Consider the following 20,465-nt stretch of genomic DNA (forward strand, 5'->3'; position numbering starts at 1 on the left):
TGGAATTTTAAAGCTTGAAGTGTTTTTAAAAAATCATCTAACCAAACCTTCTCATTTGAAAGATTTTTTAAAAAAAAAAACTGAAAAAACAAACAAAAAATCCAAAAAGTATGGGTAGCTTGTTTAAAGTCCTCAGCAAGAGCTGAAACCAGAACTCTGATCTTCTGGTCTCTGGTCTCAGGACACAGGCCTTCTCTATGCCCTGCTGAGGAAGCTGAGGTGAGGGGAAGACTCAGGAACAGCTCAGCTTTCTGCCCTTCTTTGCTCTAAGTGAGAAGACATTTTCTGACCTCCTTGGCTTTATATCACTTGTCTTCTCTAACAAACAATCCAGCACTGTCTACCTTTTTCCCATTGCCTTTTTTATTTTAAGTGTTAAAAAAGATGCAAAGATTTCAAAAGAGAATACAGAAAAATGTCAAGCCTCTACCCATCCCCAACTTCCACTTCCCCTCCCCTCTGACAGTGATTGAAACCAGTTTCTTCTGTGTCCTTCCAGAGGTATTCTGTGTGGAGACAACCACTGATGTACCCTTTAATATAATATTATTACATTAGAAATGTAAGGAAATAAAATAAATAGAAATACAAATAGAAGTATACCATCCATACTGTTCTTCACTTTGCTTCTTTCACTTAATTTATTTTGGGTATTATCTTCACATTAGTCCAAAAGATCTGCCTCCTTTTGTAATGGCTGCAAGAACATCATTGTATGGATGGATGTTCCATCATTTATTTAACCAATTCCCTGCTCATAGGCAGTAATGCTCACTGTTTTTAGCCAAGTGCTGTCAAACCCTTATAGGTATTTCCTTGTATGGGGTTTGGAGTATGGGGTTCTTGAATGGGGGATGAAATGGTGGAAGGAGGGCTTATAGCTGATAAAATAACAAAGCTAAACTGCCTGAATTCGGGAGGACAGATTCGGGTAAGGTAAGAGGTTGGAGAGGAGCCAGTTCTTTGGCCATTGAATGGACAGTGCTCTAAGGCTGCTAGACTTGGTGAGGTCCAAGAGCTTTTTTTATCTTGGTATTCTCCAAGAATAAACAGATACTTGATAAATGTGTGCTAAGCAGGTACAAATGCATGAATGCCCCTGCCCTGTCAATTAAAGTGGGGAGATATGCTCCTGTTGAAATGTTTGCTCTATTATGTATTCTGTCTGACAGCTGTTTCCTGCTTTAAAAATTGACGGGGAGTGGGGGAAGTGTCAGCGTGCTTGGTTGGTGGGGAAGCAGCCACAGCAATGACATCTGTGTATCTCTGTGCACGGGGCTGGCTAGGCATAGCTCACTCCTCCCACCCACCCCACCTTCTGGCAGCAGTGAATACTTATGGCCTTGGGTTCACAGATTAAATTCAAGACCTAGGCAAGGTCCGTGAGTTTTACACCACCATGGAAAGAATGTATTTAAAGAGAAGAGGTATTTTTAAATTAAATTTGAAAACCATTCTTGTGCCTCAAACTTTTTTTTTTTTTCAGGCCAGAAACCTGCTTTGATTGAGCTTTCTTAAGTATTAGCACAAAGCAAAGAAGTTTAGAGAAGGACTGTTTTTTGGTTGAGCATGTGATTCTGTATAAGGAACACTTCTGAGCACCTGCTAGTTGCCAGTCCTCGTGTTAACAATCACAGTCATGCTTGTTATCTTATTTCATGTTTAACACCCTTGTGAAAAAAGATATTATCCCCATTTTTCAGATGGGGAAACTAAGATTCTGGGAGTTAAGTGACTTGCCCAAGGTTGGAAGAGTTAGTAAGTGGTAGGACTAGAATATACCAACTCAGACTTCTCCGTTTTACTGCAACTGAAATGTCTGTCAGGGAGGGCAGGCTCAGAAAGAAAAATTATTATACTAATCCTTTTCAATAAATAAAACTCATCACTGACAATTAATACCCAATTAGGAATTATTTAGAAAGAAATCAGCAGTGAGATCGTAAAAACTGAATTTAAGGTTTACAATGGCACAACCCAAAACCACCCAATAGACTCCTGCCTCCCTTCCTACTTTTGGAAAAAATTCTCAGTTTTGATAATATTGCGTGTAAAATGGAGTAGGGGCATATGGGGGTGTGGCAGTCAGACTGTGTTTTAGGAATTTGATTTCATTTTGGTGATCTGGAATAGACCATGATCCATTCCTTTTTCCTCCACTGAGGAAAACTCCAGGTAATCACTTTACCTTTAGGTGTTTCTGGAGAGGAGCACGGTACAGGGAGTGGAATGAAAGAAAATTAATTACCTAATATTGGGACATGGTTTAAATAAGGAAAGTGACCCTTATTGCCCAAGGAAGGATTTTGAGATTACACATGAACAGTTCTTTTCCTAGCCCCCTGGCCTCCAGAAATCATTGAAAAGCTACCTATTCCTCCCTTGTCGTCAGCTGTCTCAGCTCCCTGTGCTGTGTGTCTGGACAGCAGCAGCTGAAGCCTTCTAACTAAGCTCCTCCCAGGAAAGCCCAGGTTGCTTCTCCCAGTTTACCTCTCATAGAGATGAGCGTGGATTTATGGGCGGGACAGGGAAGTGATAAATGACATGCCTGCGAATAGGATGCTTTTACCTTCTCGTACCCGGGCTTACCTAGACGGAAAACTTCCAACCACTGTTTCCACTATTAGGCGGGCAGGTCATACCTTGACACAGTTTTTGATCCTTCAGGATTTAGTGGAACCCGAAATGTTAATTCATCATACCTCTTTATCAGATTGTTATTTATTTTAATGGTTCACTGAGTGACAGCCAGAGTTAACTAGTGAACTGTGAACATGAATGAAAAAGATGATTTCCAGAATCACAAGTATACACGAGTGAGAGGAAGGAATTTGCATCCATCTCCTTTCAGAATTTTGGCTGTTTTCTGAGCACTCTGGTCTTGTTTTAAGGGTTATAGTGTGTCTGGGTGAATTTTCCCTCATTGGGACACCTTTAGAGTCTCCTTGGGATAACCTTCCGAAGAGGGGGCTCTCGCAGTTCAGATGTTAGCAGTGGATGTCTCCTGAAGGTGTTTCGCCTCTAGGCCCTGAAGTACTGTTCCAAGCCTCACAGTTAGGCATTGGTTGGGGATTAGGATGTCACCCAGGGAAGACTGACAGCAGGTGAGCTGGCAGCTGGAGCAGATGGGATGGGGAAGGTGACAACAGAGCCTATTTTCATGCAGGTGTTCTCATGCAAAAGCACAAAGGAGCAGAGGGAACAGGTCGTGAGGAGAGCAGCAGAAATGGTTTGTCATAGGGCTTGTTTTTTGTTTGTCTTCTATTTAATTCAGAGAGTGGGGGCATACTTGGAGGCGTGGTATGTAACTGCTGAGGAAGGTTCTATCCAGAGGAGAGTGAGACTGTTCATTTATTTACTCATTTTCACATATTTATTGAGTGTCTACTATCTTCTGGGCACAGTACTAAGCATCAGGGATGCAAAGAATAGTGAATGCCACAGTCTCTGACCATAGAGAGGATACCATTTAGAGGGAAAGACATAGGAGCAGCAAAGCCTCCATGACAGGGCTGGGTGAAAAGTGCTGTCAGAGATTTGCGAAGCTCCACACAGGAGCATCTGGGTGAACAACGGAGGGCCTCCAAAGGCCTGGATCCAGGATCCACCGCCGCTTACTGGCTTGTGTCGATCAGCAATGCCCCCTTCCCCTTCTCATCCCCTTCCCCTTCTCATCCGTAATCAGGAAATAATATGTCTCCCCTATGTGCTGTACAGAGTTATTGTGAGAGTCAAATACATGCTAAAGTACTCTAAAAATTCTTAAATTGCTACACATATGTAAAGAATCAATACTATGAAGTTTTGTTCTGCTTCTCTCCTTCTGCTCTGTACCATAATGGATCAAGCACGTTATCATAACGATTAAAAGCACACAGTGTATTGTCAAACTGCATATGTGGATACTGGTTCCACCACTCACTAATCGTTTGACCTAGAGCCACTTATTGAATCTCTCCAAATCTCAGTACCTTCATCCATAAAATGGGGATAATGATAATCATAGTTCATAGAGTTGTCTTGGAGATTTAATGAATTGTCCAGGGAAACATAGTCTCTCACTGAGCAGACAAGGGTTGAGAGAGGTCAAATCACAAAGTACAGCATAGCAATCATATCTTGACTGTTAGAGCAGATGGGATCGCATTTCCATAAACCTCATCTTGCGTTTGGAACTGCCAGTATGTGTGTATACAGATGGAGGGTGGCAGCCCCTGTCTCTGTGTGCTCAGAAATCCCAAGCTTTCCACAAAGACTCTGCACAAGAGAGGAGGAAGCGATTGAAATGATGAAAATATGGCTCAGACAGAGATGCGCTGAATGCTGTGCTTGGTGCTTGCAGCCCAGGCAGGGGCTGAACCTTGACATTGCTCCTGGGGTGAAGGAATGCACCCTGGGAGGGGCCGGGCAGGGCTGGATGTCAGTGGAGGTGATGAGCCGCAGGTGTGTATCCTTCACACCAAGAAGGCGGGGCTCAGTGAGTCCCTCCACGCCCTGCTTTTCTTCCAAGGAGCTGAAAGAGATGGATGAGGGGCCCGAGGAGATAGCTTCTTATGGTGGCTGACGCGGAGCTCCCAGGAAGACATAGAGCAGGATACTAATCCACCAGGAAAATCAGCAGATGCTCACATGCTCAGGACCTTAAAAAAATAAAAAATGGACCCAGTGGAAATTGGGTCAGAAACCAAAAGCCCTCTTAGAAAGGGAATTGTACAGCTGAGCGTCTGTGATTTTTCTTTTTTTTTTTTCCCTTCGGGACTGATTGTTCTTTATCCTCCTCCCTTACAGAAAATGAAGGAGTACCTGGAGGGCAGGAACCTCATCACCAAGCTACAAGCCAAGCACGACCTTCTCCAGAAAACCCTGGGAGAGAGTGAGTGTGGGCTCTGCTGGAGATTTGGCAGTGAGGGAAGGCCGAGCCCTGGGCCCAAGTGCTGAGCACACGCCTCCATCCTCAGTCTGGTTATATGAGTGCATTGCTTTTCCTCGCTCGTTTGATGTGGAAGCACACGCCCCAAATGACCGCTTGAGTAATGGGGAAGGGCCAATGCTTAATGAAGCACTAATGTGCATCATCTATTTGTTTAAATGGAGCGTGCCTGCTCTCCACTCAGCCCCACTCCTGCGCCTCCTCTGCCACTACTGAGGCCAAGGAGCTGGTGCGTTCTTTACTGTCCAGACACTTCGGGAAAACTCTCAGCTCCTCTTGTAGCAGGACCGAGGCTGAAGCAAGAAGGTGGGTAGCTGTGAGGTGAGCTACACAGCTGCTCTGAGGAGAAAAGAGGAGAGGATTCTCAAGGGCAGGGTTGATGGGCAGACTGCAGCTGTTTGTAGCTTCAAGGTGGGGCAGAGGTTTTCTTCTGCTTTGAAGGGTCCTGGTGCTAAGAGGCAGCCCTCTCCCTGCTTTGGCCAGGCTGAAGCTGTGGTGCTGAATCGACTATCTGGTCTCATAGGATGATTTTAACCAGACCCTGGAAAGTAGCAAGGCAGAGGACCGGACTGGCACTCTGGACTTTCTCTCCTCAGCTGTCAAACAGAAGGCAGGGGTTGAAAGAGAAGCTTCCCTGGGGTTTTTGGCACCTTGCCCAGGTCTCCTGCCCAGCTCTCAGCATCCTATGATTAATGGGATTCCCAAGTTGGGGACACCTCTGAAGGCCCTGCCCCTCCTCCCTCCCCCACTGATCTCCTCACTTAAAGATAGGGAGGGGGAGGCTACTGGTGTTCTAACACCAGTGAAAGGCAAAACCTGCACCCACAGAGGTCTAACATTCTCAAATAAATTCTTCAGACCAACTGCAGAATCTAGGGAAGTATACAGCACTCACTGGCTCAATGGCCCCAGAAATCAGAGCCTCCTACCCGCCCTTCTTACCCTGTTCTCCTGCCCTGAACGATTCCCCCAGATGATTAATTCTTTTATCTCTAATGTCTTTGATCTTGTGATTTTTAAGGCATTTTCTTTTATGTTAAGAAAGCCTGTTAAGTAACTTCTGTTGTCTTCCCTCCGAAACACCCAGGGGACTCGGGCTGAACAGGTCTAGGCATTGAGATCCAAAGTTTGCTTATAGAAAATCTTTACTCTTGAGTTATCAGATTGCTCCGTGGGGAATCGGAGGAAGAAAAGCCCAGAACTATTTGAAGCAAGTTATAACTTTGATTTCTTTTTGCCAGGATAATCTAAGCATGACCCATAAGTGAGATGGGGAACAGGGCGGGAGAGAGAGAGAGAGAGAGAGAGAGAGAGAGAGTGTGTGTGTGTGTGTGTGTGTGTGTGTGTTTGCAACACACATACATGCACCAAGTGTGCTACTATGAAGGGGTGAAGGTTGGTGACTGTTCATCAGTGCTGCAAATTACCTTCATCTAAAGATGACAAGTTCTAGCAATAATGAAAAATATAGGTCTTCCTGTGTGCAAGTCATCATGTCCCTGCCTTCTGTATGTATTTGTCACTAACGCAAGAGCCCCTTGTTTCTTGCCACAGAGGGATAATTGATGTGTATGAATATTCCAGAATGGAAATGGGACAGATGTTAGAAATAATGGCTCTGAATAATATTTTTGCAGATGAAAGCTGAGCCTTTGGTAAGAGAGGCTGTTGGGGTGGGGGAGGTGTTGCTCAAGATGAGCTGAACTGTAATCAACAATTAGCAACCTTTAAAGGCAAGAAAAAGCCCTGCCCTCCCCCCCCCCCCCCGCCGCAACCTCGGCCCTTAGAGTCGCCTTTCCAGGCAACTGGATGAGGAGCTTGGGAGCCAATCTCTCCTTCCCCGGCTCAGCACCTGCTTACCCTTTCCCTGGTTTATCTAATACGGTCTAATACAGACCAAGCTGGGTTAACTGTGGACCCAAAAAAAGCAACACAGATTACATAATGGCCCAAGTGCACATGCATATTTTTAAAAAACATAAGAATACTTCAGATGAGCATTAAGATTTTCAATTCCATTTTTTAAGACTGTGTATGATCCATCCAGCTTAGTATTAGGGCCCACTGTTGGGTTGAGAACCACAGTCTAAAAGCAGTAGCAGCATTTTAAATATTTTTCCCTTGTCATTTCAGCCCAGTGTAATGGAAGTGAGAATTTAGTATGAATCTAAAACGAGAATTTCGATGTATGCTTCCTCCTCTCCCCAAATAACTATTCCTTCCTTCTTCCCCTTCCACCCTCAACTGTGTGTGTGTGTGTGTTCACAGCCTGAAGGGCAAGCAGGTTCATCCCTCCCTCCCCACCACACACACACCCAACACACATAGAAGAGAAGCTGAATTTCATCTCTGGGAAAGTTTCTAATAATTTGTTCTCTAAGATATGCTCTGCCTTGCTATTTTTCCCCCGCATCCACCCGTTTTCCCACTGGGAAGCAGAGTTGGCAATCCTAAGGTTTCAGGATACCAGCAGCCCTGGGCTGGGAACAAGCGTCAGAAACGAGGCCCAGAAAGAGGACCTGGGTGCTCTCTTCTTTTCTGCCTGGAAGGCTAGTCACACGTGATCCTCGGGGCTCCCTGGGGAGCCGGGCAGACAGTCATTCCTGGGAGCAAGTCTCCCCCTTTCACCCCGTCTGCTTCAACATGTGCTTTTTGCCTTTGTCTTTCCAACAGGTCAGCGGACAGATTGCAGTCTGGCCAGGTAGGTGTGGCCTGAGACAGCCCTGGGAAGGGATGAAGAGAGGCCGGAGGGGTAGAGCCATCCCAACCTGGGAAAGAGCCAAGGAGTTGAGTTGTAGAAGTGTTGGATGACTTTGCAAAGGGGTAGCCTAGGGCAGGGGTGGCTTCCATCCCTTTACCTTGCTGACCCCATCTGGCCTCAAATGGAAATGGGATTTGCCGAGCAGAATTAAGTGAAGAGAGTTACCGTTTGCCAAAATAGTCCCAGAGACCCCCCCAAAACCACTGCGTTGCACGGAAAAGAAATGTTCGACGCTGGAGGATCCTGGTAACCTAACCTTAGCTTTTAGACTTCAACATGTGGGTTTTGGGAGGTCTCTGACCTAGAGAACGAGGATCAGAAGATAGCATTTGACCTGAAATTTTTTTTATACGTGGAAAAGATGACAGTCTCTAATTAGCGAGTGTCGCTTGATAATGAAATATTACATTGCATTGCTTGCCAACAGCATTGGTAGACATCCTCGCCTGATGTACAAGTATGCAGCCCTCCCAATCTTTCCCCACCTTCCCCGCCCTCCCCCACCCCAGCCAAATATTTTCCCTCTCAGTCACGGAGCTGCTATGAGAAAACTCGTGAGTTGGCGACGAGCAAGGCATTCATTCAGCCGACGGTTCTCAGATGCCTAAAAATGTGCTGATTTAACTGGGGAAAGAGCTTTAACGGGCCGGACTCCTTAGAGACCCTGCGTTAGCCCATTATATAAACCACTTATATCTGGCGACACACACACACACACACACAATAGTCATGAGGCCATTTACAATTATAGGCTCATTACTTAAAAATAGCTTCATTTGGCTTTCATCGTTTTGTCATTGTGGATCACAATAAAGATCCCATAAATATACTAGTCTTGTTGACTGGAGGGAACCAGGATAATGGAATTCTGTAGAATATACCTTCCTGGTGCTAATTTCACCTAAAGTGCCATAACTGCAGAAGGCTCTATGGGAGTGAAAAGAGCTGAGCTGAATTCCCTTATGCTGTGTTATTCAGTGTGTGACCTTGGGCTGCTCTTTTCCCCTCGCTGAACTCCAGTTTCCTCATCCATAAGACAAGATAGAGAGGGACTTCCCTGGCAGTCCAGTGGTTAAGACTCCATGCTTCCACTGGAGGGGGCATGGGTTCAGTCGCTGTGAGGGGAACTAAGATCCCACAAGCTGTGCAACGTGGCCAAAAAAAAGACAAGACAGAGCAATCACCTAGATCCAAGGAGCTCTAGGATTCCAAAGAGGTCCTTAAGAAGAGCCTAGTGGAAGTGGCAGAAGGTGCCCAGCAGCTGGGCTCTGGTCCCTACCTCCTTCCCTCACTCAAAGAGGCATCACTGCTCTCCTTGCTTGGGTATTATTGTCTGAGTCAGATTCCCTTGGAGAAAAAGCTTCCAAGGCTAAACACAGCTTGAAAAGCATTGACCTATGGAATCGCTAAGGTTCCTTCCAGTCTGGACACTACTGTCTAAATTCCGGGAAAATCGCTCCTTATCTTTTCCCTAAGGATTTATTTCCAAGAGAAAGAAAACCATAGCTTCCTTTGGTGTTTACTAGTGTCTCCTTGCAAATGGAGAAATCTTCCTGTTGTCTGACCTATATATATTTTACTGCAAATTGAACCAATTCCCTCCTATTCTACTTTTGAATGGTGGCAGACATTAAAACCAGAGACCTCTAAGCTTTTGTGAAAAGCGCTTTATTGGGCTTCATTTGGAAGGTAACTTATCAAGTCTCTTAGCCACTTCTGGGACTGAGCTGATTAATGTGGTTTGTTTCATTAACTACCTCACAGATTGTTTTTAATCTCATTTTCTCTTTTCCCTCCCTGTTGCTGCATTCAACCACAGGCGTAGCTCAACTGTGAGGAAACAGGTAAGGGCCCAGCAAGAGGCAGGCTTGTCTGGCGTGAAATGGTTAGATCCCAGATATTTATGGAACTCCAGTGTGGATGGGACAGACACTTTTCTGACTTCATGCTTACATTTGGAATGTACCATTTAGTCATAGTATGTTTAATATTACGGCAACTTCATCAAATTAGTGAGGGGGGCAGGGACTCGTTCCTCTCCTCTCTAGTCGTTTATGCTCTTACATGCTAGAGGTCTGGTTTGACTGTGGCAGACTGTGCCAGGACTATCTTTGGTGCTACTTCTCTAGGAGACCGTGAAAGAGGCCTCACACTTCATACATGGGTACCAATATGACAGTAACTCACAGCATCTAATCACCTAGACCAAGTTTGCAGGTTTTTGTTTGTTTCTGGTGGCATGGTCATCTTAGATGTATTTCTAAGACATACTAAAAATGTAAAGATAAGTCTGGTCTAGGAATGATAAGCAAGAGACATTGAGCTCTGCAATTATGTGCATTATCTTCAGAGTTGTATTCAAATCTGACACTGAGCTGTAAGCAACCAGCTCTCATGACCCACCTTAGGAGGGATCTTAGCTCGGCATGGGCAGTCCACATCAGTGGATAATCTAAACAGCACTTATGCTTGTTTAAAAAAAATTAATTGACGGGTTTTTTTCTTTTTTTTTTTGCAGTTGCAAATTGGACTTCCTAATTATACTTTATGGCAAATACTAAAATGGTTTTGTATCCCCTAAGCTCATACCAGCTATGCAGCAGGCAGTTAGCAGAGAGGGGGTGGAGAGAGCTCAGAAATGTCTTTGTGTCTACTCAGGGGAAAGCTGATCCAGCCTTTAAAAAATCATTTTGGGTAATTCACAGTGGCTGTAGCCGCAGGGAGTTAATGGAATGGAGAGGGCACATGGTTTCTGCGATGGTGGTAGCCCCTGCAGGGTCTTCAGCTGATCTCACTGCTTCAGCTGGCTGGGCAGTCCAGCTGGGGAAGTTGATAACATAGCCCGCACTTGTCTTAGCTTTGCTGTCACTAATTTTTTTCCCTTCTCTATTTTGGATCTTCTTTTAATGAGAACACCATCAGATGCAATTACACATTTTTTAAATTATAAAGATGTCATTGCAGTTCTCTTTCCTCTATTCCTCTTCTTTGTTTCTGCTTCCCCTTTCTTTCATAATTTCAGTTAAAACTAGAGAGGAACGGTGTGCCTCCCCGGGATCATTTATTACATTTAAAATTAATAGGTGGATATCTTAAAGAGGGAGCAATGTTTTTTATCCCACCCCCCTTCGAAAATAAGAACAGGATTGACCTTGAAGTTTGTTCCTTTCAGTTCCTGGGCTGAAATTGAGCCTCCTACATATAGATGGAGCCTGGGTGCGACCACTCTGGCTGCAGGAGTGCCAAAGGCCACGGTTTGGCAGGTGATCTGTGTCCCTGGTTGGGCTCATAATCAGAAAAGAACTGCTCCCATCTGGTTTTCATCCTGCTGTGCCTAGGCAGTTGCAAGCAAAGCATATTTGCCAGGTGCTAGATTTGTGTAAGAGTTCCAGCATGCACCAGAAACCCCAATCAAGTAAAGACCTTATTTTCATTCACTTTTTTTCCAGCAGCTCAGATCTAATGGTGGATCAGTGAAGAGTTTTTCTAAGATAGTCAGAAAGGTAAATAGTGAGTAATTTGGAAGAGGAGTAATCACGTATACATAACCAGGAAATAAAATTTGTTTGGTTGTTTATGGCAAATCAGCCAAACAAGAGGAAGAGCTGTGTAACTTTTGCTTTTGAGTCTACCCAATGCGTTCCAATCATTTTTGACCCTAGCAAAGCCTAGGTTCAGACCATCTGACTTTCCTTCAAAAAGAGATGCCTCAACTGCTGCTTCCAAGCATTGCCTGCTCCCCTCAAGCCCAGAATTTTCTCATTCCTATTACTTCCGTATCTTCTTTGCTGGCCCATCTTTGTTCCTCGAAATGTAAGCATTTCCCCAAGGCTTGGTCCTCTTTTGACTTCCCTCCATATTCTTTCCCTTGTCACTTGCGTTGCCTTGGATGATTCTGTCTCTTTTCTCTCCTTCCCAAAGCGTCCACTTGTTCTGTAACGTTGTCGTTCTGAGTCTTTGGATCTAACTCCTAACTGATGGGCAGGACGTTGATGCTCAAGAGTTGCGGTGGCAACTCCTACCCTCAGCATCCATCTCCTCACCTTCCCACCACGTTTTCGGTTCCTTAGCACCTCCCCTTACTTCTCGACTCTTATGGAGACCCTCTATTCTTCACAATCCCTGAAGCCCCACATCTTATCTTTGATGCCTCTGTTTTCCTTATTACCCACATCTAATCAGGGGTCAAGACTTGTATTTTCTCCCTGGTGAAAACGTAAACCTAACAAATGTAACAAAGATCAGTACCTGGCAAAAATCCTAACTCTCTCATGTGTGAGAAATTCTGCCAAACAATGGCATATTTAGACATTATCTAGCCACCTTCTTGATTGCTTTCCGCTGCAAATCACTGGACCCCTGCTTTACTATCTCTTCCAAGTTATGTCTGCTACTTTTCTCCCTCCACTTTTGGTTTAAAGTTCCTTTAATCTGATTGAATGGGGATTTGACTCGATCGTCCTTCAAGGGCCCTTCCAACCCTGGGGTTAAATGACCAAAAATATTATGAACAAAAGAATTAAACTGACATGGATTCTAACACTGGAGGAGGGAAGGAGAGAGGAAGAAAGGGAGAGACAGACACTGAATAAGAACACACATAGACACTGCTCGGTCAGTTGTATGCAAGATCTATGGTGAAGTGAGGGTCTTCACCAGGGCACGTCCTGGGGAAATGGGTTCACTCGGAGCTCAGAAACATTACAAGGAGAGAGTCAGAGCCCTCATGACTTTTTGTCCTTGTAATGTCCTTTGTCCTTTGTTTTCACTGGACTCTGACTTAATCTCCACTGGAGCATTGGGGACTAGGAAAATACTCCTCTGCAGTAGGACAGGTCATCTCTGGCCCACTCTTGTCTGCCACAAATTATCCTCTGGGCCACTTCTGGTAACCATGAACATGCAGGTTAATGTCTTTGATGCTTTACTTTCTGCAACCCTGCATGCTTCCCTTTAGCTATCATTGATATTCCTTTTACCACAAGTTGAGGCAGAATTTTGCACTCACGTAACTTATTGAAACCATAACCTGTGAGCTTCCCAACCTGCTTCCCTCTGGGTCTTAGGACCAGAAAAACTTTACAAACCCTCATATCACTGTCCTCATTATCACTGCTACTACTGTTTGTAAATGAAAAGTATAATAACAATGTTTGTAAACATAAAAAGACCTCCAAAAAATTAAGTTTGGGGTTTTTTTTTATAGTGGAACCCAGTTTCTTCATTAATGTAAGGAAGAGCTGAAAAAGATTCTTCCTCTGAGACCAGCCTAGACTGACTGGTAGAATTTACTGATGGCAACAAGAAGGCAGACACTGGCTACTGAAGCTGGAGAGCTGGAGGAAGCAGACGGGTCTGGGGGTCATGAGACGAGCATTTGGGTCTCTGAGACCCTCCTGACTCCAGCTGCACTTTGGTACACAGTACGTCCTCTGGCAGCATCCTGGCTTTCCAGCAAGCTCAGGAGCTGGAGGCCACGCCAGCTCTTCTCTCAGCCTGGCATCTTCATGGGACCCAGCTGCTTCCCTATTAGTGGCCAAACCGCCAGCTACAGTTGAAAATTTAGAGCCGGGGGAGAGGCACAAACCAACCTGTGAAATGGGCAGAAGCCACAGGACCCATCCTACTGGAGAGCCCAGTCTCTGTCCTGAACATCTAAAGCCCTTTCTAACTAGGACTAAGGTCACTCTGCCTGGTCCCTTCCTTCCCTGTAACTGAGTGGTTGTGCGTTTAGATGCACTACAAAACCCTACTGGTTTTCAGTAATATTTGGTATTCACACCTGACTATGTTTGCCAAGCTCCTAGGACGCAGTATGGGTGGCAGTGAGATGCTCAGTCTCAGGGGGAGACTGCCTGGTTTTGAATCCTGGCTCTTCTACTTAGTAGCTGGGTCACCATAAGCAGCTATTTCACCTTGCTAAGCCTTCATTTCCTCACTTGTCAAATGAGGATAATAATAATACACATCCCATAGGGTTGTTACCAGGACCAATCCATCTAAAGCACTTAATATATGACCCAACACCTCTATAAATTCTTTTGTAAATGGTAAGCAGTGTGTTCATGTGCCAATAGGAACTGTTACTCTCCTCACCACCAATCCCCCTCCCCAGTTAGTACATACCAAATTAAGGCCAAAAGAAGTTAAATAAATGGCAGGATTGTAGAGCAAAAATGGCAGAGCAAAGATTGATATCTGGGAGGCCTGCTGCTTAAGTTAGTACCAATTAGTTTCCACTATTTCCAAGAGTTAGGTTTTTTTCTTTCTTGCCTTTTATGCCAAACAAACCCCCTCTCTGCTGCTCCCATTGATTCATTCTGCTACCTTCCACTGATATTAATTGAGCACCTGCTATGTGAGAGCATCATGGCCAGAGATGGACACCAAGAATTAACATAGGATCTGCCCTGTGGAACTCGAGCTCCAATGGTGACAAATGCAAACAAATATTCATACCCACACAATTAAGTCACAGTCAGGCTGTGAAGGCCAAGTACAAGGTGCTGAGACCCCGTAGACAGGGGTTCTGATCTCATCTGGGGAGTCTGGGAAAGCATCCCTGGGGGTGGGGGTCCAGGGTGAGGGGAGCATTCCAGCAGCTCACGCAAAGCCATGAGCAAAGGAGGACTTACTGAGGAGCAGAAGGAGACAAAACTGGAGGCTAAGACAGGACCCCAGACACGCAAGGCTGCGTACAGAAAGTAACAAGGAGTCCTTGAAAGAGTTTAGCCTGGAGAGTAAACGATAGAATGTGCACTTTTAAAGATCACCTAACCAATATGAGGGAAGAAAAACTGGTTTGGAGGACGACAGGGATGGGAATGGAGATACTGGTGGATTGGACTGGGTTGGTGGCAGTAGAGATGGAGAGAAATAAATGGATTTAGGAGGCAAACTTGACAGAATATATGTATGTATTGATTGATTGTATGGCTGCGGCGGGGGGGGACCGTGGGATAAAAATGATCAGTTTCATATAGGACGCACTGAATTTAAGACGTTGGTATGAGGCATTCCAAGTAGATGGTTGTGCATGTGCTTTGGAGCGTGGAGGCCAGGCTGGATGCTTCTTGGGGACCAGCCACTGATCCAGCTGAGACAAGTTCCATGTGGTTTTGGCTCATTTTCTCTGACCCTGGGCTGTCTCTCTTTGAAGATTCTAATGTTGTGTTTCTTTGGCTTTTTAGGATTCCAGCCAGGCAATTCCTTTGGTGGTAGAAAGCTGTATCCGGTTTATCAGCAGACACGGTAAGCAGGATTACAGCCTTGCCCATATTTGTGCAAGAACTGGGAAGAACTTCCAGGAATTCTTTATAGAGTAAGAATAGAGATTGACTTCCCATCCTGACATTCTCCAACGAGGAATAAAATCTTATTTGTTCACATAATGTTTGCTACCTCAGAATGGCCACACCTAGACATTGAGAGAAAAATATCATGTATTTTTGACCCCCAGGTGCCTGAGCCACTTACCACACTCCCTTTTCTAGCTTAGAGTGAGTTTTTTGTTTGTTTGTTTGTTTGTCTTTTGCGGTACACGGGCCTCTCGCTGTTGTGGCCTCTCCTGTTGCGGAGCACAGGCTCCAGACGCGCAGGCTTAGCAGCCATGGCTCACGGGCCCAGCCGCTCCGCAGCATGTGGGATCTTCCCGGACCGCAGGCGGACTCTCAACCACTGCGCCACCAGGGAAGCCCACAGAGTGTGTTTTAAATTATAGCTGTTATGTGAGTAAGTCTAGCTGGTCCAGTGTGGTGACGCTAGTTTCACCATTACTCACCGTCTTTGCCCATGTTGGTATCTCCCACTGCATAGCCTGGACCTTTGTTGTCACATTGGCTTTCTGCAGCAGACTGCTTTGAAAACAAGCTCCTTTTACAATATTGCATTGACTCCTGGTAATATTCAGTTTTTGTTCTGGTTTGGTCTCACTGTTTAGGGCATCTCCAGAGCTCAGTTGGTAGCTACTCTTAAGGTTGTAGCCAACATTTGAGAGTCTGGCAGGGCTGGCTCCTTCTCAACTAAGTCACGCTGTCTTCTGCTTGGATGACGCTGAATCTCATAAATCCATTCCTCACCAGCTCCTAGGCTGGTTGGACAGAATTTAGGGAAAGAGGTGAATTGAGTCTTCCAAGTGTAAGGGTGTTTAGAAAACACAGATATCTGAGTAAGCACCATGAAGATTTCTAGGAACTGGGCATCAGAAATTGTTCTTAGATGTTATCCTGCCTAGTTATAAGAAAAGTGACAGAATGACCTTCTTGGCGCTAAGGAGGTATGTAGATGATCACTGGTCTCAATTCAGAAGCAGCCGTTCTCTCCCTTCCTCCTTCCTCCCAATAAACTGGGGCATTGCTTGGGTTTATTTTTGGAATAATAATTGCATTAGCATGTTTACAACTTATGCCATTCCAATCAGCTACAAATTTTTCATTGTATCTCCATCCACCAGAAGTAACAGCATTGTACAGCACTATTGAACAGTCAGTAAATATTTATCAAGCCCCTGATCGGTGCTGAGCACCATGCATTGCCAAATAGGAAAACAAAAACAGGGGTAACCCTGTCTTTACCTGGTTTTAAGACGCAGTTGGGAGAAAATAAATAAGCAAGTAAAAAGTTAAATAAAAAGAGATAAGCTATAGTAATTCGGAATAGCAGTATAAGAAATTTCACAAGATGGTAATGATTAATAGTCAAGCAGTTGGCAAAGATAAGTCCAAACTGAGTTCAGGGGAGGAAGAATTATCTGTGCCTAAAGGACAATAGGAACAAGAGAGTCTGAACTCGGATTCTCTCATCCATACATTCTGTTCATTCATTCATTCAGCAAGCACACATCTTCCTATGATAGGGTTATATCCCGATCAACCCATCGTAAGTTGAAAATATCTAAAGTCAAAAATGCATTTCATACACCTAACCTGCAAGTCTTATACACAAACATGTATAGCTTAGCCTAGCCTACCTTAAACGTGCTTAGGACACATATATTAGCCTACGGTTGGGTAAAATCATGTAACATAAAGCCAGTTTTATAATAAAGTGTTGAATGTCTCATGTAATTTATTGAATACTGAGTGAAAAACAGAGTGGTTATCTGGGTACAGAATGATTGTAAGTGTATCGTCTGTTTACCCTCGTGTCTGCATGGCTGGCTGGGAGCTGCAGCCCATGACTGCTGCCCAGCGTCACAGAGAGTACTATACCACGTATCAATAGCCCAGGAAAGATCAAAATTCCAAGTACAGATTCTACTGAATGTGTATCGCTTTTGTACCATCGTAAAGTCGAAAAGTCTTAAGTCAAACCATTGTAAGTTGAGGACCGTCTGTGTGTATATTGATTGCGCATTGTGTACCAAGAAAAAGTTCCTGTGTTCATGAACCTTACTTTCTACTAAAGGACCAATAAATAGATGATCAGTTGATAAACAAATTAATATATATCAGGTGTTGGTGAGTGTCATGAAGAAAAATAAAGCAAGGTGAGGAGATGGAGAATGGAGAGGGGATACTGTTCTAGGTGGATTGTTCAGGGAAACTCTTAGGTCACCCAAGAAGGTGACATTTGCCATCCTGAAGGAAGTCAGGGAGTGAGCCACATGGGTATCTGGGGAAGAGTGTTCTGGGGAGAGAAAACATCACATGCAGAGATCCTTGGCATATGCAAGGACCAGCACGCAGGATGCCAGTGCGGCTGGAGCAGAGTGAGTGGAGAAGAGAGTGGCAGGAGATGAAGCCAGAGGCCAGACTCTTAGAGTTTTGTCGACTAAGGTAGGTGTTTGGATTTTATTCTAAGCGAGTGGGATGCTGTTGGAGAATTTATGAACAGGGAGTGATCTTTCTAAAGGATTCCAGGCTGCTGTGTAGAGATAAGACCATAGGAGGAAATAGGAGGCTGCTGCAGTAGCCCAGGGAAGACATGGCATAGGGTGTCAGCTGTGGAGTTGTTGAGAAGTGGATGCGTTCTGGATATCGTGGCTTGAATGTACCTGTCCCTGCCCCTGTACAGGCACAGTACATGAGGAGACCAAAACTTAGCATATTTCTGTGGTAAGGCTCTGGGGAAACAGGTATGCTCACATATTGCTGATGGGAATGCAAACCCATACAACCCTTTTGGAGGGGAATTTGGCAACATCTAACAAAACTACATATGCACTAATCTGATCCAGCTGTCCTTCTAGGAATTTACCATGAAGATACACCTCCAAAATATGAAAGTACATTTGCACAAGTTATTTATTGCAGCCTCATTTGTAATTGCAAAATATTAGAAACAAAACAACCTAAATGCCATACATGGAAGAATAGATGAATAAACTATGGTATATGCACACAGTGGGAGAATATGCAGCTGCAAAAAAGAATGAGGAAGATGTCCATGAAATGATCTGGTGAGGTTGCCAGGATATATTGTCAAGTGGAAAAAAGCAAAGGGCAAAAGAGTATCTATAGCATGCTGCCTTTCATGTAAGAAAAAAGAGGGTATAAGAATATACATGTGCCTTGTCACTTCTGCAAGAAGAAATACAGGAAGGATGAATCCAGAAACTAATATTTGACTGGTTATTTACATGAATGGGTCAAAAAAGTGAAAAGAATGGGGGAATGAGAAATGGGAGAAGAGTGACATTTCTCTGAGTATTCCTTTTTGTCTAATTTTGACTTTTAGAACTACATGGGTGTTCTCCGTACTCAAAAGATAAATAAACAAATATATAAAACAAAGATGTGGGTAAAACTCCAAATGGAATACAAAAGGTAACAAATAAACCTAACTGTATTACAGACGAATAACATAGGCACACTGAGGAGATGAGGAAGAAAATAATCTAAGTTTCTTTGAAAAACAGTATTTTGATTATATACTATAAGTCTAACAACAAAAAGAACTGTAAAATAATGCACAGTAGTCGATAATTGTTTTTATCACAGGGTGGTGAGCCAGCAATTCTGAAGCCATTTTATGTGTAAATATTATAAGGTGAAGCAAATAAATATATTGTTGATTTAAAGAAGAAAAAAAACCTTAGTCTATAGTAGCTGCTCAAAAAATATTTGTTCAGGGAATCCCCTGGTGTCCAGTGGTTAGGACTCCACGCTTCTACAACAGCGGGCAGAGGTCCAATCCCTGGTCAGGGAACTAAGATCCCGAAAGCCGTGTGGTATGTCCAAAAAAAAAAAATTGTTCAGCAAATTGAATTTTTTCCCCCAGATAGGGACTTAAGGTATTCCTGAGCTCCCTAAAGATGATGGATAAAATGTTTGTATATGTGCATTTAATGGGGATAGGATCCATAAATTTTGTCAGCCCCCAAAACATCTGTGGCCCACCAACTGCCAAAATTTGCACATCATTACTATCTTCATGTTCCCTTGGAGGTAGATGTTCTAGTCCCCATTATATAGATGAGAAAGCTGAGGCTCACGTGTAAATGGTGGGTCCAGGTGATCCAGGAAGACTTAAACGAAGAGAAGGGATGTGAGGAACAACTGAGACTCAATCAGGATGGAAAAACCCCACCATTTCCATGAGGAAGGGAGCAGAGACACGTGAGCAAGAGGTGGTGGTGTGGCAATCATTTCAAGACTTCTCTAGCAGAGCAACTCTGGGCAACAGCTGGATCCAGCACAAAATGGACAGTTGTGTGCCGTTTCCAAATAACTTACCCAAGTCTGATTGGCTTTATACTTTTATGTTAGTGAGCACTAAGGAAAAGTGAGAAAGGTCATGCATGTGTCGGCTTGGTTATGTGAGGCCTTACCTGCATTATAATAAAAAGCCAAGTGCTTTTCTCCTTCACGTTCTGGAAACCGACCATTTATTAATGTTCCTACTTTCAGAATCATCAGATTAGACACTCTAAAGATTCTGTCTGTTGAGCAAGAGCACATGTTGGCCCTTCTAAAGCCTCGGTTCTCGAGGGGAAATGGAAACCAGACAGAAAGGGACCTCGGTGTGCCTCAGGCCTGCTGCCTGGTTTCCAATAAGCTCTCCTCTGATTTCTTCTTGTTCTGGGCCCGTGGGCCAAATTGGCTTGTCCTTGATGTCTAATCTACCAAAAAGTACTGAGATGATCCTCTCTCAGCAAACTGTTGGCTGCACGCATGAGACTGAGTAGCCTGGTCCCTGAGATGACAGTTCCTTATATTATACTGTGTTTCCGACAAGTCGCTGAGTAGGTGACTGTTTCTGTGAGAAACCTGCTGTTTACATTCTTTGTTTATACGGCATTACCTGGCTGTTACACCCCATTGGTGACTAATATGGTAGTTACATTGGGGTCTTAACATTGCCTGCCATTCTGTGAGGGATATTCTGGAGATTCCCCTAGAGGAACAGACAACTTAAGCCCTATTACAAGCCCGGTAATTAAATTCCCCCTGCTTACTTCTTACTATTGCTACAGTTGGATTCGGGATTCAGTCCTGGCCTGTGTGGTTTACTGCAAAGGTCTAGCTGGTAGAATCCAGTCACCACCACCACACGACCCCCATCAAGAGGGGAGTCCTAAAACAGTGGACAAAATGTAGCATTATTCTATTTTGTTTTCCAAAGAAGAAATTTGTTTGAGATTCAAAAATGTTGATGGATCGTGCTGTAACAGAGAGACTTTGACAAAATGCCCAAGTTTGAGCCACGGTGCTCTTGAGAAAAACTGGACAGGCCTGATATGATAAAAGATGCTAGCTCAGTCCAGCCCCTGGGCTCATGCTTCCTGGATCCCTCCCCAGTTCTGAGTTGCATGTGGGGTGCTCTCTGTGAGCC

At 44.3% G+C, this 20,465-nt stretch overlaps 1 protein-coding gene across 10 annotated transcripts in view; it reads left to right on the top strand.

Annotated features, from left to right (window-relative positions):
* The window catches only part of SRGAP2 (SLIT-ROBO Rho GTPase activating protein 2), a 235,109-nt gene that overhangs the window by 186,137 nt on the left and 28,507 nt on the right, over positions 1-20,465 (top strand). For all 10 annotated transcript variants that reach the window (XM_027082804.1, XM_027082806.1, XM_027082805.1 and 7 more), the window contains 4 exons: positions 4,789-4,873; positions 7,604-7,631; positions 9,511-9,535; positions 14,882-14,942. In XM_027082804.1, coding sequence (XP_026938605.1) covers positions 4,789-4,873; positions 7,604-7,631; positions 9,511-9,535; positions 14,882-14,942 — 199 coding nt within the window. The remainder of the gene's footprint in view (positions 1-4,788; positions 4,874-7,603; positions 7,632-9,510; positions 9,536-14,881; positions 14,943-20,465) is intronic.

The sequence above is a fragment of the Aethalodelphis obliquidens genome, unplaced genomic scaffold (genome assembly GCF_003676395.1).
Source record: "Aethalodelphis obliquidens isolate GAN/ISIS:26980383/991018 unplaced genomic scaffold, ASM367639v1 scaffold48, whole genome shotgun sequence".
In the NCBI taxonomy this organism is placed as follows: domain Eukaryota; kingdom Metazoa; phylum Chordata; class Mammalia; order Artiodactyla; family Delphinidae; genus Aethalodelphis; species Aethalodelphis obliquidens.